General features: G+C 40.4%; 3 protein-coding genes across 3 annotated transcripts; all 3 read right to left on the reverse strand.

Annotated features, from left to right (window-relative positions):
* Positions 1 to 21: 21 nt before the first annotated feature.
* On the reverse strand, positions 22 to 5,543 carry snx24 (sorting nexin 24). The gene is made up of 7 exons (XM_026297686.1): positions 5,337 to 5,543; positions 3,722 to 3,805; positions 2,790 to 2,894; positions 2,448 to 2,542; positions 2,295 to 2,324; positions 2,010 to 2,074; positions 22 to 1,813 (listed from the first exon to the last, which is right to left on the reverse strand). Exons 1-7 carry the CDS (start codon positions 5,403 to 5,405, stop codon positions 1,743 to 1,745), a joined length of 519 nt encoding a protein of 172 aa, XP_026153471.1. The 5' UTR covers positions 5,406 to 5,543; the 3' UTR covers positions 22 to 1,742.
* A 916-nt stretch (positions 5,544 to 6,459) lies between these two features.
* On the reverse strand, positions 6,460 to 11,968 carry loxa (lysyl oxidase a). The gene is made up of 7 exons (XM_026298318.2): positions 11,067 to 11,968; positions 10,641 to 10,749; positions 10,085 to 10,222; positions 8,771 to 8,927; positions 7,358 to 7,453; positions 7,082 to 7,197; positions 6,460 to 6,987 (listed from the first exon to the last, which is right to left on the reverse strand). The coding sequence occupies exons 1-7, from the start codon at positions 11,710 to 11,712 to the stop codon at positions 6,981 to 6,983; spliced, it is 1,269 nt and encodes a 422-aa protein (XP_026154103.1). The 5' UTR covers positions 11,713 to 11,968; the 3' UTR covers positions 6,460 to 6,980.
* A 5,940-nt stretch (positions 11,969 to 17,908) lies between these two features.
* On the reverse strand, positions 17,909 to 23,639 carry mpx (myeloid-specific peroxidase). The gene is made up of 16 exons (XM_026298415.2): positions 23,530 to 23,639; positions 23,323 to 23,388; positions 23,128 to 23,212; positions 22,568 to 22,743; positions 22,278 to 22,410; positions 21,743 to 21,872; positions 21,436 to 21,642; positions 20,992 to 21,355; positions 20,649 to 20,809; positions 20,305 to 20,563; positions 20,051 to 20,221; positions 19,715 to 19,952; positions 19,398 to 19,606; positions 19,223 to 19,254; positions 19,029 to 19,079; positions 17,909 to 18,681 (listed from the first exon to the last, which is right to left on the reverse strand). Exons 2-16 carry the CDS (start codon positions 23,384 to 23,386, stop codon positions 18,673 to 18,675), a joined length of 2,289 nt encoding a protein of 762 aa, XP_026154200.1. The 5' UTR covers positions 23,387 to 23,388; positions 23,530 to 23,639; the 3' UTR covers positions 17,909 to 18,672.
* Between the last annotated feature and the right edge of the window lie 460 nt (positions 23,640 to 24,099).

Here is a 24,099-nt window from a genome sequence, read left to right on the forward strand (position 1 = left end):
AAAAATCAGTTGAAACTTTCATTTTGACCAATGATTAAAATTTTATTTGTGTCAGTGTTTTACATATCGTCCATCTTAAAGTGCTACTGTAGATTTCCCGTGCTCGCCGTAGGTTGTCATTATGGCACATTAATTCCACTTTTTCACATAATCGAAGCACAAACAGTACAATCTTAAACAACATAAATACATATAAATCTACAAAATGCATCTCTAGGAAATAACATACTGTTTAGTTGAAGTTAAGGTTCATTTAATGTGTGATAATCACTGTGCTGCAATGGCCGTCCAGTCACATGAGAAAGGCAGATCAGACAACTGTTCTGTCATCAGCTACTGTGCATGAAGTGATATCCAACATAATGTTTCATTAGTCATTTAGTGTGTTCACAACAGCGGATGGGATTTAGTTCCACAGACATTTATTTTTAGGGAAGAACATAAACACTATTTGTACTTTAGTTCATATTGCACATTAGTTTACTGGTTCTAAGTGTTATGAATCACCACGTCATTTTACAAATGCTGTCTAAAAAATAGGAGAGGTTGTGTGTAGTGTGCATTGGTAAACCCTGTGATTAATTGCAATAGTTTTTAAAGGCTCAAATCGCACTACCTCGTGCATGTGTGGGTAAAGCTGTAGAGGGATGACAAAATGCAAGTGGATGAGCAAGGAAGCATAAGTAAGACACAGACAACTCACCTTAATTCCCTCTTAAATGTTAAGGTTTTTTTTTTTTACAACCATCTTTAGCTCAATTCAGTCTGCAATGATAACTATTCAAACTGGCTTTGTGACCTAACCAAGTACTCTGTTGTTCCAGAGGTCACTAACACCGTAAAGGTCCTTCACAGACAGACAACTGAAGGTCACTGCCACATCCTGCTCAGAGAGCTGAAATCATTTTCAACCTATCATGTGGCACATAGCTGTCAGCGCCGGCAAAATATACAAACATCCACTACAAAAATTTCAACGCATTGTCCCACTGCATTCTCTCAGTTGGCACCATTTGGCAGCTCAAAACAAATTTAAAAACCACATCACTGATGCTACAAAGAGCGGAGGGGCACCTTCCTTTTTGCAGGCCATGGCCCAGCTCTGCACGCCAGCCCTGTGCTTTATCCTTACAGGCCAAAAATGCTCCTCTGTATCTGGCAAATAAAACATCTCCCACAAAACACTTCAGTTCTCCCCTGCGTTGATGAACTTATGCCATAAAGCCCCTTAAATACCATCGGACTCATACCAAGGCCACACATTTGAGACGCTGCATTTAAAGTGTTAAGAAAGGTACGGAAATAAAAGCATTCATTTCTCATATATATTTATAATATTTTATCATGTAGCAATATCTTTACTGAAAATCTTATGTCATCTTTTCTTAATTATTTTGCCTATAATGTCTTAAAACTTCTAAATGAACTAGCCTGTTTCACCTATTGTTTAGTGTTATAGCTGACAAATTCATTCATTCTTTTGGGAAATTCATCGGTGAAGGGTATTGGGTGTGACGACAGTAGATTATTATGTTTTGAAGTTTAGTAATGTGGTGCTGTTGATGTCTTAAGAAATTAGTCACCCTTTCTGTGAAAAAAAAAATGTTTTTGTTACATGCTTTACGCAGCATTCACTAGGCTCAGTGTAACATGTTATATTCTTGCTGATGTACACTTAAAGTAGTGTAAAAATATCAGACATCCGTTTGTTGTGACAGCCCCTCAGAGTCGGTGCTGCAGTTCTACCTTGGTTGGAGATCTGGACAGAAAACCCCATGTATCACACCTTCAATCACAACATTAGAAAATGTATCTGAAAGCAAAGAGGAAAAGGAAGCTTAAGAAGGTTAAAAAAAAAAAAAGAAGTACATCTCACACATTGTGCTAAAAAATATTTAGAGTAGTTTCACAGTTGCCTGGCCATAAATGATCTAACTATTCTAATAGGATGATTGTATTTTTCAAGTACAGAACAAACTGCAATATTATGATAAGCAGACTGAACTCACCATGTGAGGAAGGCAGCAGGTAGGGGTCTCTCAGAAACAGCATGACTGGCTGGTGTGAAAGTTTACTACAAAAATCCAAAATAAAAAAAAAAAAAAAAGGAGAAGTCAGAATGTCTGTGCACAGCATCTAAATTAGTGGTATGAAGAAACGTGGGGGTCACCGCCTTTTAGAGTGAAGTTCAAGTGCAGAACAAATAGTGACTGATTTTTTTACTGGTTAAAGTGCAAAACAAAAACCTGAGCTGTCTTTTTTTTTCCCCCATACATTACGATACAATGACTCACCTTGACTCCTCCGATTCTGTATCAAATGACCTTAGAGAGGAAAAACAGAGGTTAGTCCAAATAGGCTTCCAGTATCCTGGGAACAAACACTCCCACAGGTAAAAAAAAAAAAAAAAATAGTAATTTTCTAGAAAACCTGAAGTTTAAACTCACCCACAACTTTCTGTTTTTGGCACTAGAGGAAAATGGCGGATATTCAGGAAATCCAGGAATATCTTTGGAAGGGCCTCATTTTCCATAATTATAGTCTGACAAAACAAAAGCAAATTGCAACATGCACATGGAGCAGGGCTACAGAACTGAAGTGACCTGCATGGTTATTTTTCGCAGTATGAGTTTTGTTTTACTGTTCTACATCTGTACTGTACACTCTGTGTTTAATTTGGGTTAGACAACATTTGTACTTGGTAAAAACTGAATGACTGCATGATACTGACTCCATGTAGATGTGAGCCACACTGCCCCAGCAGGTGGACAGAAGCTGTCTCAGGGTACCTGAAGGTAGAGCTCCAGACCTTGCCTCCTCTGCTCCAGGACTTTGGGGACCCAGTTTCTAACATGTTTTGAAGGGATCTCAGGAAGTTTTATGCTCTTCTTTAACTGGAGGGATTTGGAAACACACACAGTATTGACATAAATATTATACATATTGCTGTTGTATGCTACATGTTTGCTAATTAGCACTGAGGCCAAAGGGACTGATCTGAGTTTTGTGGTCGAGTTGCATCCATTGAAACCAATAATAACTCAAATACCTCAGCGTAACAGCAGACATTTTGACTTACCACAGATCTTAGTAATGACCTTAATGTGTAGTCTGTTCTGCTCAAGTGTCCCAGTAAGTCATAAGAGTGTGACAGTGACCCAGCATGTACATTACCGGGAAACTGAAGCAGTGAATGGAAACTAGCTTTATTAAAATACCTACTGGACACAGACCTACTCAGCTAACAGGAAACTCATCTGTAAAGATACAACCCTAAACAAATGGGTTTAACCACCATCAAAATCTTTTTTTTTTTTTTTTTACCTGTTTAATGAATAAGGTGCTTTAGAAATAAACTCTTATTTTTGCCTTATTTGTCAGAATTACAGACAAAAATGCCTAAATGTATCCAATTTCAAATAGCTTTGAAAAGCTGACACAGAAAAAGCTGGAACTTACATTTGATATATCACATATAATGATAATCGACTAATAAAATATAAAATAGCTAATTTCATTCAATTCAGAGGTTTGATTAATGATTTTACTTTTGAAGTCCACACTCCAGTTCTTTGCTGGAGAACCTTTGCTCAACAAAAGCAAAATAAAAAAATAATAATAATAATACGACATCTTCCTTATTAAAGGTTAAGATTAAGGCCTTGAACAGTAAATGTGAACTCGGGACAACAGGGGACTTTGTAAATGCACTAAATCTCACCATTTTATGCAAAGCGTGGAATTCACTGTATCTCTTCTCCACACTGTGTTGTCTGCCATTCATCAACACATCAATTTTGAAGACCTGAAAGGAAGAAAAACGTTGAGTGTCGGTTAAGGGAATCATGATTTATCACCAGAGTCCATCAGGCAAAAAAAAAAAAAAAAAAAAAGTCCCCTCCCAGTGCACACACAGTGAGAGCGTGACAAGCTGAACATCTGACTGTGAAGCTGTCAGTTAGTGCTGATGTCTGCTGTCTGCTAGTTACCAAAAGGAAACATCTGGACGACACAGCAGGAAAAAAAAAAAGGTTCTGTCAGAATTACTGTTAACGTCCCTAAACAGAGCGTCTTCTGCTTCCCTCACTGCGCTGGATTCTTTCATAAAGGTGGCAGATTTCCAGCAAACATGTCTCTGTCCTCACCAACGTTATGCAAAGGAGGAAATCCACCCTTCAAATGACGGCAGTGGTGTCGGTGCAACTCTGGACTGGTAACTGGTAACTACTACGTGAGCCAAGACAAAAAGCCAACAACATTAAGAGGGGTTGTAAAGCACAGTATGTGGGCTCTCAAACAGCACACCCATGTGACTGCTGAAACCATAACCAAACTAAAACGGCACAGGGATCGTTTCCCCTTTTTTTTGGCAAAGCTACACAAATTTGAGATTTGTTCTCATTCAGCCACTTTTCTGTGCACTGGTGTAAAATTCAGGTTTCTAACTCTCATGATGAATCTAAGGGATCATCAGGTGGTTAAAAGGACAGAAAGAGAAAAACAGTTCCTGCCTTTTTTAAAAATTCTTTCTGGAATGTATTGCTTTTTGTATCATACCCATCAGTTTCACCTTTCATACTGAGGTTATTATACTGATCAGATGCTGGTAGTTTCTGGGGCATGAAGGAAGACATTCAGTTTCACAAAAAAACAAACAAAAAAAAAAGAACTGAAAGTATTAACATATCAGATTGTCTTATTTTGAGATGCTGAGGTGGGTGGAGGGGAACGAGACTGCTTAAATAAAACGAATTTATGCGTTTTGTTTTACTAAAAGTTTAGAATAAAAAAAGAACTAGGTGTATACCTTTAATAGGAAATGTAAGAGGGAAGTCTGTCTAATAGTTTCAGCAACACTTAGGATTGGTTCACACCTTTTTAGATCCAGTCTTGAAACAATAGTTAGGTGGATGTGGAAACAAGTTTTTCAGGCTGTAATCATTCCTCCAGCTTATGCTGCCCATTAAAACATCACTTCCTGATGCGCTTATAAATTGACAACAACTCATCCTCATCCGACGACCTGGATCGGACACGTGGACCATTAATAAGATACAAATTGAATACGTCAGTGTAAACGAGTTTAAATTACTCGAGCCTTTGATTAATAGAGCTGACATGTAAACAAGCAAACAAACAAACAAACAAGGTGAAATCCAAGCTGACTGATCTAAATCCAAACAAACCACTTTAAACCAACAGTGACCTTTACGCAGTTTGATGCGTCCTGTAAAAACAAACCCTCGGCTTATTATTTCGTTACCATTACAGGCTGCTGGCAGCGGCAGAGCAGAGGACAGGCGCAGACAAACAGAGGTTATTACTGAGCAGCTCACCGTGTAGCCTCTCTCCATCGAGTTGTTTTCTGAACGAAACGACGGAATGGACACCCTCACCGGATGCATTTTGACTTGAGGTTTGTGCAGCAGGTTATGTCTAATCCTATGGCACACTCAAACACGCATACACGCTCTCTCTCTCACACACACACACACGCACACACTGCTGGTGGTTTACTCCAATTTCTCGGGCAGCCTGATAGAAATCACTGAATTCAAACAAGAGGAACGAGGTCTCAGTGGTGCGCCCTGGTGGAGCGGAGGGAGCAGCAAAAAGCAGGACTGAAGTCATCCTGTGCTTTTTTTTTTCTTCACGTGTAGAAATCTCTCCACATGCGAACAGAGTTTACATGTTAAAATGTCCACATATTATTTCTATGATGAAGATGGAAATGTTTACCTATATTCAACTTCAAAAATTCAGTATTATTGAATTATCAGTGGTTGCTGTGTTGATGGTTTCCTACATTTGTTTGAAATGATTTCATGTAGCTCCTAAGCAATGCTGAAACCATTAACTGATTAGCATAATCTGCTAGTGGTTAGGATGTTGTCAGGAACACTGTCAAGTCAGAAAATAATATAATAAAATTCCTCGGCTTGAGCTTGGAGAGTACAAATTTATATAATATCCTCTTGGGACCCAACATTATTTTTGTCCTCTGTGGAGGACATGACACTGGGGCCTTTATTTCAAACACCATGCTCTTTGTGTCCTAGTGTCCTGCAAAGATGACACCCTGGACTTTCTATTTATGCCACTCAAGTTGAAACATGACTAACAGAGCATTTGTTTGGTCTTTTTAAAGTGATGGCATTTTCTGCAAGTACCTCTATAATAGAAAGTCCATGTTACAAAGGTGGAGGTTAAAGGATGTGCATGTTAAGCAGCAAGGAAAGATCTAATGAATCAAGTTACGTTACACTGGCAAAAAAAAACAAACACAATGTAATAATAATTACCTGATTCATAGGTAATGAATGTGATTATTCATTTGCAGCCCTACTCCTAATCTTTCACATTCACCCTTTTCACATGGTGTGTGTGTGTCTGCATTTGTAATTCAGGGTGTGTGGCAAAGTCATTAAGGCAGAGAGAGAGAGAGTCGCTTCACACAGATTAGTCTAAAAATGTGACACAAAATCACAAAGTTTTATTCAAGTCAGTTTCATCAAAAGCTTTGGAGTTAAGAGCATTTCTTCTGTTGCATATAAATATAACAAATACATTTTCCTTCAGACAAAGGATTCATTTTAAAGTGGTGATATAATTGATGTTGACATAACAATGAAGACAAGCTACATGTAGCTATTTTAGGCTTCTAAATTTCATCGATTTTGTTCTTAACTATATTACAAGTGGTACGTAATGCAAGGATACAGTACAATGCAATAGAAGTAGTAAAAGAAAAATGAAAACTCAAAAGCTGAGAGAAGAATATGGCTTTCAGTAAGGAGGAAAGAAAACTATCAGTCAGATAAATCCTACTCCTTTTTCTAAGTTGGGAGTGTTCTACATTATAAAATGAATGTATGTCTTACACATTTACTTTTATGTTTTTTTTAATATGCTTTCATATGCAGTCCTCTTCACTGTCATTTACACAGCATCTCCACCGAGCTGCTGTGAATGACTGTTTCTTAATATCTAAAAAAAAAAAGAAGAAGAAAACCACAAGGCTGATTAATAGAGGATACTGTAAATCTGAAGAAACATTTGCCGTCTCACACACAATACTTACGTTGACATGTGACAGCCTGACAAGTAAGCGTAGTTGCCGGTGTAGCGAACGTCACAACGTACAATGTTGTTGGTGTAGTCCGATTCTTCAACCTGATAGTATGGATTTACGCTGATCTGTGGAGAACGGCAACAAACAAGACAGAAAATTAGAAGACAGCAGCAAAGACAGTTGTCTAAACAATGTAACTCCACAGTGTAACTCTTAGAGGGGGTTTTTTTTTTTTTCTTAGTGTCTCATGGTGAAGATAAATGTCATCTGGTATTTCTCACAAACCTTGAGGATGTAGTTTCCAGGATTCACATCTGTGATGTCAATCCACTGGCAGTCGATGTCTGCGTTATAGGTATCATAACACCCTGGGCTCAGGCCCTGCATCAATATAAAACATCATATAAACAAACAGGCTTATGAAACACTATAAGGCTATTTTGCATCAACAACAGTAAATGTAATTTTAACACAGTTTGTAATGTCTTTGTCTAATGATGAGAACAAATCTCTAATCTTTCTCTCTTTAATCTATATTTAGCTAAATGTGTTTTTGAATGCACTATCAACAAAATATAAAAGAGTAGAAAAAAAAAATCAGCCAATGGAAAAAAAAAAAAAAAGAACAGGATGGAAAAAGAAATTATAGGCAAAATGACTGATCACAGACATTCAGACAGAAACATTCAGGAGAGACGGGAAATCGTTAAATCATCATCATCACTGGCTTATTCAGAAAGGACATACTAAAAGTGTTCTGGCAAACACAGCTGCTTCAGGAAGAGCACTTGTTTATCTTAGCTCCATTCTTCCTTTTTAGAAATGTATGAGCCAAAATACTTACGAGCAGGTCATTTTATGAAAAGCAAGTCTGTAAAGTTATTATTTTCATCTTGGTTTGAGGAATGGTGCATAACTTACAGTTATTGTTGTAATAATTGCCTATTTCTTAAAGTGGCTTTTATTTTGAAACAATTATAATTCAAAGACGCCTTTTTCTATTGGATATTTTTATACGAAACAGGACAAAAAAGCACAATAACAAAATTAATGGTACAGTTCCATTTAGCCACCTAGGTTTCAAGGTCCTGGAAATCGCTGGCTCCCTGTGCCACCCGCAGAGCCAACATTACAGTCTACTGTGAAGAGGGGGTGTCAATTTTGGTTAAAGCTTTAAACCTGCAATCATTTTGTGGCTACTTAGATGTTAGTGTCTGTTGTAGCAGCTAGTTTGGTTGATTCAGAAATGCTTTGACATTGTTGCTAACAGGCTAAGTTTGGTAGCAGTCAACACATTTATGACCAATACAGGAAACAAGTTGTAAAGACAAGAGTGACATAAACGGTGGCTTATTTACTCTTAAAAAATTTGGATTCATTTGAAATCATGTTTTTTGCACCCTGACAAATGTAATTTAAGTCCAATACTGACTCCTGAGAGGAATACGTGGTGCTTTAGCTGCTAAATCCTCCTCTGAATTCACCACCTAACAGCTAACTTTTCCTGGGAATGAAAAGGGTCATAAAATCTAAACAAGAAGCTGAAAGACGCTAAAACGCTCTGTAGAGCTGCAGAGTCTGTGATAACTCTCTGTGTCTTTGTTATTATGAGGGATCCCTACAAGTAAACAAGTGATCCATAGCTGATAGAACAACATCGATAAGAGCATCTTTAAAGTCAGCAGTTCTCTCTGAGACCTGGGTATGTGCGGTGCAGGCAAACCGCCTGTGGTATCCGTAGTCACAGGTAGTGTCCTCCAAACAGAAGCTGGCCTTGTGGCCCTCAGCCACCGACCTCTGGGTTGTGGCTTCCAGCAGGTCGTAGTGGCTGAACTCATCCATGCTGTGGTAGTGCCTGTGGAGCAGTAGAAACAGTGTTCACACATTTCTAACATAAACTGAACCAGTTCCACTTCAATCATTTTCAAACAAGCAGGCTCTGTTTATCACATCCAGAGCCCACCAGGGATTGTTTTAGTTCTTGAGCAACATTTATAGAATTACAGATTAACATTCAAATACACTGCGTGCATTGTAACATGTGTTTATCTTATTAATCACGTACATGAATCTGGTTTCACTCCATTTTCTGAAAGAAGAGTTTGAATAATGAGACGAAAAAACAATCTGGATTTGAACAGTTCACCTCTATCAGTTGACTTTCAAAACACTGACAAACATCTATACGCTAACCCTCAGCAGTTTATTGACCCTCTGCCAAATCTGCTCCATCTTGGGGATTAGTGCAGTCGACTGCTAGTTTCACAGCATAGCTATGGACTGAGGTCGTTTCTGTTGGCTCAAGGAAAAACTCGGCTCTTTCCCATAAGCTCAATAAAGGTCCAGAGCTTTCCCTTCTGGCTCATGATTTTCATCTCACAACTTCATTTTACAATGTCTGACTTTGAGGTTGTAAATTATCTGAATTCAAAGGTCGAGTGAAGTTCAATAGATATAGTTTTGTGAAACCCCAAACTGATCTTAAATGGGACTTTATGCTGAGATTGTAAAAATAGAAAGTTACATTTTTAAAAGTCTAAAGATACAAATAAAACTCCTGTTCTCTCTAGAAAACAATAAAACAGCTAAAAGTAACACAGCTGTGGTTCAACAGGGGGTGCCATACCACAGACTAAACACCAATAATAATGATAATGGTCATTTCTTTGTTTTGCATATAACTCATGAACAAAACAAATGTCTCCAGTGTGTATAAATAGTGAAACAATATATTTACACCAGTGAACTGCTCTATAATAATATAGTGAGTGATTATATTTAGATATGTTTTTATAAAACTGTCAGCTTTAAAAAGGAATACCTGCATATGGGGTTAAGGACAGTTTAAAATGTGTTAAAGACTAAAATACAATGCATAAAAAGTTTGCAAGATGAAACTAATTTAACCAGGACTACACAGGGTTAAGGTCAGGAAGTTGGCCAGGGAGAACAAAGTGATGCCACATGTCACAGTGAATCCTTCTTTGTGTGAGGACATGATATTACACTCACTGGTGACAGCTGTGCCACTCCCAGGAGTAGCGTGGCCTGTTGGGGAGAAAGTCGGCCGTCCCCTGGTTCTTGACTTTCTGAGGGAACCTCAGCAGCATGCGAGTGTCATAGTCTCTAACACTGGATCTGTAGGCTGAACTGCAGAAAAAAAAGCTTGGGTTATATGTGGACACTGTGACATTACTGAACTTATTTTTCCTCCTGCATCTCGTCCTCTGAGTGGAGCAGAGTCTGTGTGTAAACGGTGGGTGGAAAAATAGTTTAGGGGCATGTGGTTGTTTGGGTTAGTTTTCAATAATGTGTTTACCATTTGGGCTTTCTCTCCTTAGGCAAACTATGATTAAACCGTTACAGAAATCCTCCACTCCACCCCTCACTCCATCAGTGGCAGGATTTGGTTAATTTTACCTCATGCTTCCACTGGGTAGCCCTCACCCACAAACACTTCAGATGGTTGTTATGGCTGAGAGTTCTGTGAATCACACTCAGACTTGGCTGCCAGCTTAAGGTTTTTTTTTTTTTTATCCTTGTGGTTAGTCTTGACGGCAGTCTTTACCTTGACAAACAGTTTTCCTCAGCTGCACATCTCAGGTTGTACATGGGGACTCTCTGAGCATAAGCAGATGCTTGAATGTAATACGGGTCAGGTACCAGATCAGGAAGACCTACAGCAACAAAACAACAGCACAGAACATGACAATAGTGATATTAACTAAATAAGGAAGCAAATAAAAGTTGTCTACCAACAGAAATGAAAAAAGGATACACTGAAAACGAAATAACTGGGTTAGTATTATACCTTCATATAAAAATAACATCTCTGATGCTCCTTTAGGGCCAGTAGATATGCACATGCAGAAGACAAAGTAAAGACAGACACACTACCTGATATCACTTCAGCATCATAAACATCACATTAAGGCCAATACATGTCTCATTAATGAGTTCAATGCTGTTTTGAGACCACTTCCCTCACTCTTACCGTACTGATGATACCTTGTGCCATATCCGGGTCTCGATCTCTGCCTCGGTCTCTCGTACACGTCATAATAATTGTAATAAGGATTATCGCTATCAATGGACTTGTATGGGTCGTAGGGATCGTCAGCGACCATCATGTCTTCTCTCCTGGGCAGAGGCCGGCTGAGAGGGAGCCTCTCATTGGTCTCGTTGGCTCTGTTGCTCCCTTGCGTCCCCGTGCGCTCACCGGGCCTGACATTGTGATGCTGACGGTGCTCCTGCCCTCTCACCAGTCTTTGGAGCGGAGGCAGGAGACCGCGGGGGCTGTGCGGGGCGGAGGACGGCTGCTGTTGTTGCTGGGCCGCCGGCTGGCTCTGGGTGTCAGGATGCCTCACGCCCGCATCACGGATGATGGTAACAGGTCGCGCCTGCACTTGCTCCTGAGGTTCCCCCCTCCGCCTCGGCGGCTGATATTCCGAGCCCTGGCTCAAAATGCTAAAAATCTTGCCGTTGTGTGACCACTGAAGCGTCTGCCGCAGAGCCGCTCTTTGGTTATTTCCTTGTTGTGTTCCCGGGTCCCTCTGAGACTGAGCCGCTTGCAGGATGGAAATAAATAGATACACGCACGCATATGCGTAAAATGGCGCGCCAACTATGCGTAATCCCATGATCAATTCAATCAAGGAGATTTAATGTGACAAAGCGAATAGTTGCAATGAGCCGGCTTGTCACTCGTCTTTCACTCAGAAATCCTTCATCACAGCTTGAAGAATTTCCAGTGAGCAGGGAAGAGAAGCTAAGTTTCACTTGTGTCCGTGTAAACTCATATCGCTCTGATCCTGCAGCCTGCAGATGCGCCCCGTGAGATGGTGCTGAGGAGGAGGAGTTCAGCATTTGGACTTTCTGAATCGCTTATACAAGTCTGCTGCTGCTGCTGTTCATATAACCACTAGATACGTGATGTCTGGTGCTGTCAGATCATGACGGGCCAAATGTGTCCAGAAGATGGTTCATGTCTGTTAGTAACAAGCAGTGCAACAGATTTTTCTCTCGCCCCCCCCCAAAAAAACCACATCTTCACTCATAACAGTTTAATAAGCAACAGACAAAGAAACAGATGAAAAGGTTCTGCGGAATTTTTTAGTCATTTTAATATATGAATAATATCAGAAATTTCCATGGAACTATTATACATTGTCTTATTTTTTTTCTTTCTTTGCCAGATCAACAAAATATCATCAAACCCTTTTCCTGACTGTTGGATGAACTCCCAACCAAATTGCAACACACTCTGCCAGAAGTCTTTAGACTCATGCACTTTCTCACAGGAGGATCTTAGAAACTTAAACATGACTTTCTGACGGCCCTGTAGCATTTTTTTTCCTAGGAAACCATCTCCCACAAACCCCCTCCACCCCAGGCACGCCTCAGTCCTGTCTGCTGGAGCTGTGCTGAAAACGTGAAAGACTCATCACATGCATTTCAGAGTGATCTTCTATAAGGTCATAATTAGTCTACCCTGAGCAGTAAAGAGAATGAGACTGTGGGGATATTTGATATCTGTATTACCGCCTGTCTGGTGGCAGACTGGTGACCCCAAGCTCTTCTCCTGATAAATCTAAGTCATTTGCAGCAGCCCTCTAAAATCACTGCCCTGCTTTCAACACCAGCGGAATAATGTATAGCTTGGGAAACTTTATCCAAGGTTTTCATTTTCGTCTGTCTGGCAAACCATGAAATTCTTTCTAGCATCTACACAACTGACCATGGGATGGCTGCTGCTAAACCACAGCGAATAGTTGGAAGGATTTTTACAGCTTCTTGAATCACAAAATTTTTTAAGAGCTAGTGGCTTTAAAACAAAACGTATGGACTTAAAAATGAGTGACAGAAAAAAATGTTAAAAAAAAAGTAAAATTAAGCAGCAGAGGCTCATCCTAGCATGAAAAGATTCCAAGATTCCAACAGATGTGGGAAATAAATGGAGCACCAAATAAAATTAAAATCTTAATCACATTTCTAGTGTCCAATGTCCTGACACTAGAGGGCAGATGGCTGTAAATAATATGGGACTGTTCCATGCCATTTTTTAATCTCTACCTGAAGGAGTTTAGTAACTCAGACTCTACACTAGATTTTTTTCTTAGTGTCTAGAACTAGAAAAAGGGTCAAGGGTGTTAAAACCAAAAATACTTTCTGGTAGCACCTTCTACAAAACACATGGAGTTAAGTAGCACTCACTGAAACATGGAAAATAGGCTAATAGCAACATTTACAGTCATTTTCTAACCTTTATTTATCCAGTTAAAAACCATTTGTTCTCAGTTACATGGTTGCCCCACATTTACACTTGGAAGCTGCTCAGTAGAAATGCAGTCTGATCTGTTTGCCACCGAGTTGGGGGTTGAGGGCCTTGCCAAAGGGCACGTCAGCAGTGGTAATGAGTGCTGTGCAAGCTCTGCTCTTTTATCTACACGACTCAAATTGTGTCGTTGTGTACTGATCAAAATTGAATTGACTCAAATTGATCCTGACAGTTCTACGATTGAACTGGTGAGTGTGATCAAAAGCCTGCTCCTGTAACTTTTAAAAGACTCAGTTGGGAAATACACTCGTTAGCCTTCAGGCAGAGAATTAGGACTGATACTAGAATTGCTTCTCACTATTATGCTACGAGGACTACAGCTTAGCTCAGCATAAACACTGGAACCAGGGGGAAACAGCTAGCCTCAGTCTGTGCTATGGTAGCAAATGAGTGAATGGTAAAACTGTGCTGCGTCCATCTAAGCACCAGTTTTATCAATATTTCAACCAAACTCTTCTGACAGTTGTCGCGCTGTTTGTTTCTGGTGGCAGGTGACTATCAGTCAACCATGTCCACACAGGCCTGACCAAATAATTTAGGTTTTTATAAAAAGTAACCAAACTTTAGACTTTTTTAAACCTGCATTGTTTACAAGTGTACTAAATTGTTGGCAGTCTTCATCTACCTTCCCTTTGCTGTTTTTATTGACAATCAGTACCTCAATGGAATAATATGAAAACATTAGCACAAATTTGCATCACATACGCTTTCACATGCACTCTGTGGGCATAAACAAATAGAACAGGGAGCCACACATAAATGCACTGCTCCATATAGCACTTACTAGTGGTCAAAAACACACATGACACCTTAAACTTCGTTGCATGCTTAGTCATAAAAATTTATGTTAGAGAGAAATACTTCAATGATGAAACCAGGTTTTCAGGGACTTTAAAAGTACAGCGTGATGGTGATGTATGAATTATTATGGACATTTATGATTTTGGTGAAAACATATTCTGCCCAAACAGTAGCTGAGCAACAAATCAAGACAAAAAGCACAAAAAAAATACTTTATACTCTAAGTATACTCTTTAATGTTTATACTAAACTAATGAAATCTTGCTGTAAATTACATATAAACTAGTTGCATTGTTCTTGACTAATGGAGGGCAGTTTGCATTTCAGCTTAGCTGTGAGGACAAATCAGTACCAAGTGTTGTAATATGAGCCCCTGAGAAGTTCAAATGTTTGATACATGCACTGGAAGCAGAAGAAATAAAACATATTTGACTGACATAAATATCTTTTCAAGCTGAATCTGCTCTTCTGGTTTTGGCTTCACTGCTCACTGCTCTCTAGCAGATTTATCTCCATTCAGATATGTAGGAATTCTCTACTAAAACAAATCAAAGAGCTAATGATACACTTTCTGGGCTGATACACGTTTGTGTTTTTGCCTAACAGATGACTAATGTACACTCCTGTGAATCTGCATACCAACAATGCCTCCAGAGAGTAAAAACTATGAGCACATGTTCCTTGGATGCCTCCTTTCACTTCCCTGGAACACCAGTCAGACAGTCAGAACCAGTCGTCCCGGTCACTGATGTTTTTAGCTCATAATTCACTAAACTTTCTCCGTGCAGAGTTCTTTCCTCTAGCGAGGGCAGCACAGTGTTCCCTCACACAGCTCAGAGACACATCTGCAAGGCATTAGCCGAGTTCTTTTGTCCACGTAGCTGGAATTCACCCCCGTTTCAGTTTTTTTCTATTTGGGCACTGGATTGAGCTAAAAGAATTTGAATAAATCCACATCTGAGTTGCAGAATAAGGAGGGAAAACAGTGACAAAGCCTCTTGCATGAGACACGTCATTGAGTAAAAATAAAGATCTCCATCCTTTCATGATGCTAAATTTGCCATAAAACCAACACCAATCTTCAGCGCCTTCCCGACGTCACCATCTGACAGATATACAGTATGCCACTTTGTTGTCAACATACCCTGTATTTAAACAGAGCCGCCAGTGTCTAGATTTAAGGCTACCAGAGATTTTATTACATCTGCTTTTATAGGCATTAAAACATTAACCAGTATTATAACAAATCAAGATTTCCTTTTCGTCTTCATTGTGGTCTCATCACAATGGAGCAGTACCACACACAACTCTCAAAGCAACCATTGGCTGACTTCTTCTAATCTTCTCCTAGGACTCTTATATCACATCACTCTCATAGCTGCTTCTGTTAATCTTCTTTATACTTTCTTACATTTCCCACCCATTTGCAAACCTCAACAACAGAAACAGACAATTCAAATATTTTCTCCACTTTCATAAATACTGGGTTTCCATTACTCTTGGAGTACCAAGTTGGGGCTTGCACCACACGCAGACACTCACACACACTTTCACTCACCTCACACACACACACACACACACGCATACACAGTCTAGTGGACTACGTGGCAATCTGCACATGCACTGTAGCTTCTCCAACCAGGAGGAGGAGGAGGAGCACTTTATCAAGACACAACCCAGAAAACTTTACATTGTACAGTGACTCACGCTGATGTACTTCATCTTTTTCATTTCTCCTCATTCCACAGCCACAGAGCCACAAACATGAGTTCAGTTAGTCAGTGATAAACAGATTTATATGGTCTTTGACTGACTTGTGATATGGTATTCATTATGTTCAGCAGTGATTCATATGTCTTGAAGTAAACCGTGGCTGTAAAATTGTTGGTTGAAGCATTGAAACTCCACTTTCAACGATTTCACTATTTTGACTTAAACTGGGATGTTGATATTTTGCTTCCGATCAAATATTAAAATTTACCAGGTAAAATTCTTGCACTAACGGATATTTTGAGCAAAAAGAAGCTGCAAAGACAACACTGACATATTATAATTTTTTAGGTTGATACAAGATATTTGTTTGCAAACATTGCCAATTATTGCAGTTGTGGCAAGAATATGTCCAATTGTCATTCTGCTTTTAGCTCTGGGTTTGGCCTCCACCAACTCCTGAGGAGAAAAATCAGGCTTGTTTATGAATGCTGATGAATGCTCACCAGCTAGTTGCTAACTTTGTCTGCTGAGCAGGCAGTGCAAACTGGGTTTTAAAAGGTAAAAACAAATACCTGAAACACCATTGTGAGCACAGTGAGAGTAAATCACCACAGTAAAGTTATGGGCCAGAAAATCAAAACAGTGTGTCATTTTCTATGGATTCCTCAGCTTCACACCTCCCATGCAAGAGTTCTGATTGATTGTTACCTTAAAAATACTCACTACAGCAGCTTTAAATTCATAAACAGCCAGCAATGACTGTACGTCCCTCTTCTATCAGACCACATCCTGTTTCAAACACACAATATCAGTGGTTAACACTGCCACCTCTCTGTAGAAGATCCTAAGTTTGAGTCACGGCTCCCCCTTTCCTGTATAAAGTTTGCATGTTTCTCCTCACGTTCCACACCATTTCCTCTGGAAACTGTATTTTCCTGCCATAATGCAAACACATGCAGCCCAGATGGGCTGGAGAATATACACTGTGTTAACCACAGGTGTAATTGTCAGTGCTTTAGGTTGTCTGTCCTCATCCCGCCTTCGTGAGAAGCTTCCACCCTCGAGCGACCATCAATAACTTTAACATGATTAAAATTGTGAAGACAATACATAGAATAATATTTGTCAGTAAGTAAGGTGGACTACCTTTTCCCCAATGGCCACAATCTGTGCAACAGCATGAGTCAACCTCAAACAAATAGTTGAGCAATAGTATATTATCAGTGGTATACCCCTTTAAGGAAGAATTAACGAGCTGGAAACAGGACCAGTTTCACTTCAGTGGAAAAATATTATCTTCTGAGATGCAGCTGACAAAATATAACCAGTTACATCACTTTATCTATCCTGCATTACTTGTGTTTAAAAAGAACAATACCTCCATCTATAGGAGACATGCAGTACAAAAGTGCACTTTGACATCTGTTGTTGCATTTGGGTTACTGAAGTCAAGCTAGCTGAGCCACCTTCTTAAGGTGATCCTTCAGATGAGCTCAATTTAGGGATAGGGAGTCGGACTTGTAACCTGAAAATTGCAAGTTCGAGTTTCAGGTCCAGCAGGAATTGTCAGTGGCATGGAGTGAATAGCCAGCGCCCTGTCCACCTTCAATACCATGACTGAGGTGAGACCCTTGAACAAGGCACTGGACCCCCAACTGCTCCAGGTGTGTGTGCACTGCTGTGCGTGTGCACTTTGGAATGGGTTAAATGCAGAGCACAAATTCTGAGTATGGGTCACCATACTTGGCCTCATAAGTCACTTTCTTTCATGTCTATGACATGTTTTCCATTTTTAATCCATCCATCCATCATTTATACCCCCTTATTCCTAACCAGGGTCACAGGGATCTGCTGGAGTCTATCCCAGCTCTCTTTGAGTGAAAGGCAGGGGTACACCCTGGACAGATCACCAGTCCATTTTTATTGAATGCAAATGAAATAAAGTTACAATAAAAAAAGACTTGCCAACAAAGCACTACACAAAGTTTTTTCAAGGCATGTAAATATTTAATCTGTGCATTAAACATTAAAATGGTAGATTCCACCATCAAAAACTGCCTACTGATTAATTTGTGGTCTAACATACTGAATGCTGTAACAGATTTTAGAGTTTAACAGATTTGTTGCATTTATATTTAAAGTTAATTGAGCTATCACTTAAAATAATAGAAAACATGTTCTTTTCTCAGTAAAGTGTAAAAATATCTGCAGTTATATGGTGTCCCCTAGTCTGGCCCACTGGCTGAAAAAAAAAAAGGAACTGTAAAGTAAAATATAACTTGTAACACCTGACTGGTTGAAAGTGAAGTTCAGAGCAGAAAGGCTGTGTCTTGAAAGCAGATCATATAGCAGACAGATCAGCAATGTGAGAAGCTTTTAATGATCAGGGTTGTGGCACCACCGCTGATCTCCAGCCACACTTTGTCTCCTGTCTCCAGTCAGAGCCCAGTGTCCCCTTAGGAGAAGTGGTGACCACCCTAAAAACCCTGAAACTGCGTAGCACCAGCTTGTTGTTATGACACAGGTCAACCTTTCATACATGAATGACGGACATGCAGAAAAAGCCACTGAAGCATGTAAACATGTCTGCATGCTATAGTGGTTCTGTTCTCTGTAGATGACCTGATGGAACTAATGGTTTTCACTCAATATACGCTGTACTCGTCCAGGCGGATGGAGAAGGCAGATTGTTGTTGTGTGTCATTGAAGCTAATTGCTGGTGGTCCAGCTGGGGTCAGGCCAAGAAAGTCTATGGGATCTGCAGAGAAACAAAACATGGGTATAAAACCTTAAACTCTAGGCTCGTATTTAGAGTTGAACTGAATACATTTACAATCTGCTTCTAAATAACTTGTCTATTGGTGGCGTGTGTTTAATTTCTAAATAGATTAAACACTGTGAGACATCCATCCATTATCTATACCCTCTTATTCCTAACCAGGGTCACGGGGATCTGCTGGAGCCTATCCCAGCTCTCTTTGGGTGAAAGGCAGGGGTCCACCCTGGACAGGTCACCAGTCCATCACAGGGACTGTGAGACATTCAAAATGATATACAACATAGAAAAGGATTTTAAAAAATGAATAAAATAACTGAACAGTTTACCTCATTGGTCTTGAGGCCCAGGTGGCCAAAGCCATCTGGCTCGTCCTCCTTCTGTATATCAAGAAGATGTAGAAGTTAGACTTGTACAGTCTTATAAGGAATTTTTCAGAATGTGCTCCTATCAATTTTTTTTGGAGTGAGGATCACCTTCACCAAAGTATTTGGACAAACTATTTTCATTGTTTTAAACCAACCTCTGTTTCACTGGCTCTGCTACAGCTTTGGTCTGCAACATCAAGCAGCATATAACAGAAATTATTTTCATTCAAGTGATTAGAAAATAAAGTTAAAGTGGTAACACAAAATACAGTGACCGATGTAAATCTGGTGCTGAGAATCGGTCAAAACGTTTGACCCCTGGTGTTTCACCTGTGCAGGCTCTCTCCCTCCAGGCCGACAGGTCCAAACCTCGGAGGTTGCTGCAGCGGACGACCCGATTTGTGTTTGAGACGAGGCTGAAGGCGTCTGTAGGGACAGATGTGATGCCGGTATTGTCGCAGATGATCTTGGACAATCTAGCAGACACCAGAGCATTTCTCTGTCTTTGAGTGAAGACACCAGGTTTCTCATGCCACAGCCTGAGGAGAAAGAAGATTAGCAGCTATTTTCTCGGAGACTCTCATTTTTGTAAACTTACGACTTTAAAAACTCAACCCTATATGTGTTGTGTCTACAATCATACTGACCTGTCTCCCTGGCGGATCCTCTGGAATTGAGTTGCAATAAGGCAGGCGAAAAGAGGCCCCACACGACCACCCTGGACAAATGGCTCTGCCACACCCCCCAGCCAGATGTCGATGTTGTCAGGTGTACCATAGAGCTGCAGCAGCTTACTGGCCAAGTTGCTGTTATTTAGAACCTGACTGAGTTCTGCCTGGTTCTTGGGCTGAGACAGGCCACAGAACTTGCGCCAGGCATTGTAGCCTAGTGGAGTAAAAACCAAGTGCATGAAAGCAATTATGAAAGAGATGAAACCTTGGAAGGAAAATTTAAAAGAATGCAAGTCAAAGTGAGGGATGTACCGGCCAAGCCATGGTCACGTGACCTCTGCATGTTGAGAGAGCCCAGGTCCAGAGCCAAATGCTGCACAAACTGAAACAGCCGCTCCCTCAGAGCATCCACCATCATGTGATCCTGAGTGTTCAGTTTAGCAGGACGGTTGAGCAAACCACGCAGCACAGGGTCAAGGCCACCTGGGGAGATGAAAGACACTTTAGGGTGACAGTTGAAGAGTGAATCATAGAAAGGTCATCACAGTTTTCTCTTTACACCTCACCCTCAAAGACGATTCTCCAGGGGGTGAAGAAGGCCATGAACAAAGGGACACTGGGGAATTGAGGATGATCTCTGTTGTTTTCATCCACACGGGGCACGAATGGCTGGATGGCCAAGTGAGCGAAGCGGTAGGCTGCTGTCGCAAAGACATTGGAAATGCTGGGGTTGACGTTGGGATCGTAGCCACGGTAATTGCCAATCACTCTGCGCATGGCATCATCACCCACGATGTGTGGCAGATAGTCCCTGAACACAAACAACTAAAAGAGCCATAAAGATTTATTTTGAGTGTAAGGGCTGTAAGCACATAGTGACGAATGCTGAACAAGTTTCAGGTTCAGCTACCTGTGTGTAAGCACCCATGATCTTTCGGGTCTCTTGGTAAATTGTCTCACTGTCCCAATGTGAGTTCAGTCCCTTCAGTGCACGAGCCAGCCGGTTATGTTCACGCACAAACAGTGTGTGGATTGATGTCAGAGCAATGTTCTCGTCTACACGGACATCACCTTAGAGATAGAAATGCAGCAAAAAAATAGAGCAGGATATACATCAGTTTTTCACAACCTGGCAAACCAAAATTCTTATTACTAGTTCTATGACCGTGCTACTGGTTAATGAATTTAATCATTTATGAAGAAATTCTTTATAACTTTTAGTTATGACTATAATAAACTCCAAGATGACTAACCTGCAATGAAACAAGGGATCTCCTTGGCACTTGTGTTGTTGGTGACTCTTTTGTGGGTGGCACACATTTGCACTTGGAGAGGGTGAAAGGGCAGTAGCTCACGGCCATTATCTCTGAACTCTGTATTCACACGCATCAAACCACCATCATCGCTAAGGTTACGAAGAAAGAGGGCGAGCTTTTCCTCAGAGCCGTACACCTGGCCCAGATCCAGGAAGGATGTCAGGGCATTGATCTGCTCTCTCTGGTTGGAGACGCCACCAAAATTGTAGGCCGAGTATCCTGTTCCGCAAACAGGGGCGGACCTGAATGCAGGGATGCAGCTGTCTGGGCGGGAGGGCAAGCGGGGGTCGCCGGGAGGAATCTGTTTGCAAAAAAGAGAGTTCAAAGGTTATGGAGAGAATCTTTTATTAAAAAAACAACATCTTAGTGTTTGACACCAACCGGGATGGGGGTGCATGGCTCAGTGTGCTCACAGCTCTCGTCACAGTTCACCCCATTGCTAAAAGAGCGGATGCTGGGGGAGAATGGCGTGAAGCTGAGATCGTGGTCATTCCACTGGCCAAAAAAGGTCACCATCAGAGTGAAATTTCTGTCACTGACCACCCCTGCATCTGTTGTGCTTAGGATGTTGTTGGACACCTGTCGCACCTGAGAAGGGCGGAGAAAAACTGTATAGTTTTCATCTTTAAATCTGTCTTTACGTACTGTGTGTTGATCAAGGGGAGAGTCTGGGATTTCAAAGTTCTACCAGTGGGAGGAGGAATCTGTTGAATGTTCGGTTTCTGTCCCAGCCTTTTGGTTGGGAGATGCCGTCATCGTATTCAGGAGGCAGCCAGCGGGTAAAGGGGGTGTTAGCGGCCCCAAGGCGAGGGTTATTTCTAAAAGCAAACAAGGAACGTCCGTGTTTGGAAAGACTGCTTGAGAAATCACAGGGAAGTGAACACACTTTCTGCGGTGTATGACCTAAGATGTTTAGGTAAATTTCACAAGTATTTCCCATCCCCAGTGAGCACTACTCAAACACACACACACACACACACACACACACACACACACTGTGTGTCCGTTAGTTCAACACAAACTTCTTTTTGTGAGCAAAAAGTAAAAACAGGTAACCACAGTTGATAATGCTGAAATATTCTTATGTTAAAATCTGATCTGTCTACTTGACCGGTTTCCTGAGAAAAAGACTTAAAGGTGAGGCTTCATATTATATTTCATGTTCTGATAAATATGGTGTAATTCAGGAGTCAAACTACTGAAGAAAACCTAGAGTTACTTACAGATTGTTGCAGATGCTTGTGGCTGTGCGATATTTGTTGATGTTTTGTATAGAGTTACATTGTGGCGGTCTGGCTTGACCTTCACACCCAGTTAAACTGGCAAGCTTTTTCAGGTCTTCTTCACTGAGCAAATCTGAAACATGTAAGAGACACGTTTAATGGATCACATTAAATCACAGCGTGTGTACATCAGTCAACTTTCTACAAGTATGACCTTTGAAAACCAACCAGCAACAACAGACCCTCAGCTGAAACCAGGAGGAGTTGTGATAAACACAGTGTGTCTGTACCTGTTGCGTTGACTGAGCGTTTGTGCACGTGATGAATCCTTTCGTGCACCAGACGCAGGGTTTGTGCCATGTAGTCTGCAGATCTCACAGCTGAGCGCGTGTCACCACGAGGCTGCTTCAGGAGACGGAGAGCGTCATGAGGACTCACCACCTCCCTGCGGACTCGCCTCAGACTCCTGGAGGACAGAAAGTCACAGAGCTGAACAATAAAGTCCAAACTGTGGTCTTATTTTAGAGGTTATGTAGCATGATCTTACAATTACTGGAGTTACTGTCAGGGGAAGAGTTTGGATAAAAATGTGTTACTTTACTTTTAAAAAAATATATTTTTAGGAAATAATTTGAAATTTTAGAAAATGTATACAGACCAAATAATTTAATAATATTAGTTAGGAGTTATGTCTGTCACAAAATGTTGTTGACACACCATGTGTATAAGACTATTTATGATATTTGTGTTGAGAATGGGGCAGAGACTATTGTTACTTAAATACTGTGCAAAATTTAGCATCAGAAATATCCACTAAAGTGATTGAAATAATTACGGAAGATGAACTCACTCTTCTCTGGAGTACTTGTATGCATCATCCACGATTTTCTTTGCCTCCTCAAAACAGTGTTGAAGGAAAGGACTGCCAAGATGTTCTGCAAAGAAACAACACATTTATCCAAAGGATTTGAAATCTCACAATTTAATAAAGTAAAATTAAAAATAATTGGGAAATGGAAACATGTCCACAGCGTAGAGGATGTACCTGTTGGTTTAGAGTGAGCAGGAACCAGGCAGATGCCCAACGCGAAAAGTACAGAGAAAAGCATCTCTGAAACAAAATAATTAAACCAAAATCAGTATAAAAACTAAATTGCATTTGTTGATGCACAAAATTGATTTCTTAGGCACTGTGCAACATAAAAATATTTCATCAACCACAAAATAAAGAACAAAAAAAGAATCTCATTACCTGCTACCTGTCAGCAAGGACTTCAGATGCTCTGGTGTTCGTGGTGTTGTGTCCCACATTGTCTCTGTATTTATATTATGTGTGAGGTCCTGAGACCTCACCCACTTATGTCAGTAAAGAGTAGTTCCTTCTTCCTTATGTCAATGCTGCAGGAAGTCCTTTATTTTTATTTGCTATCCCCTTAGCTTTCAAGTGGGGCTTCAAATTGTTTTCCGTCACTGTTAGCTTGGGTTAATGTGTAAATATTATCCATATCCTTGTATCAAAGTGGCAGCTACAATCTGAATGTTTGATTGACCCAAAGAGACTAAAACCACCAATTTACTTCACTGGGCATCCTTTGGAAAGGCATTTTTAGTCCAGTTTTACAGGAATGGCAAAGGGTTATTTAGGCCATTAGACAGGACTATTGAAATATTTTGAAAACCATAAAATAAGTAGTTGAAAGTTTTTTTTGTCTGTGTTTCTCTTGTTTTACTTGCTTATTGATGTTGCCATGCTGTGGCAGATGGCCTACAGCGTTACAACACGGAACATAATGAGATTGAGAAAATCTTTAAAAAGAGGAAG

The sequence above is a fragment of the Mastacembelus armatus genome, chromosome 12 (assembly GCF_900324485.2).
Source record: "Mastacembelus armatus chromosome 12, fMasArm1.2, whole genome shotgun sequence".
Taxonomy (NCBI): Eukaryota; Metazoa; Chordata; class Actinopteri; order Synbranchiformes; family Mastacembelidae; genus Mastacembelus; species Mastacembelus armatus.

Excerpts from the sequence above, each read along its gene's own strand:
- snx24 (XM_026297686.1), bottom strand. The coding sequence starts at position 5,405 with ATGCATCCGGTGAGGGTGTCCATTCCGTCGTTTCGTTCAGAAAACAAC. Across the intron at positions 3,806-5,336 it reads CGATGGAGAGAGGCTACACG|GTCTTCAAAATTGATGTGTT; the intron begins GTGAGCTGCTCA and ends TCTTCCTTTCAG. Across the intron at positions 1,814-2,009 it reads CCTGCTGCCTTCCTCACATG|ATACATTTTCTAATGTTGTG; the intron begins GTGAGTTCAGTC and ends CTTTGCTTTCAG.
- mpx (XM_026298415.2), bottom strand. The coding sequence starts at position 23,386 with ATGCTTTTCTCTGTACTTTTCGCGTTGGGCATCTGCCTGGTTCCTGCT. Across the intron at positions 22,744-23,127 it reads TACAAGTACTCCAGAGAAGA|GAGTCTGAGGCGAGTCCGCA; the intron begins GTGAGTTCATCT and ends TCTGTCCTCCAG. Across the intron at positions 21,873-22,277 it reads ACAAGCATCTGCAACAATCT|AAATAACCCTCGCCTTGGGG; the intron begins GTAAGTAACTCT and ends GTTTGCTTTTAG.
- loxa (XM_026298318.2), bottom strand. The coding sequence starts at position 11,712 with ATGGGATTACGCATAGTTGGCGCGCCATTTTACGCATATGCGTGCGTG. Across the intron at positions 10,750-11,066 it reads CACAAGGTATCATCAGTACG|GTCTTCCTGATCTGGTACCT; the intron begins GTAAGAGTGAGG and ends TTGTTGCTGTAG. Across the intron at positions 8,928-10,084 it reads GAGTGGCACAGCTGTCACCA|GCACTACCACAGCATGGATG; the intron begins GTGAGTGTAATA and ends ACTGCTCCACAG.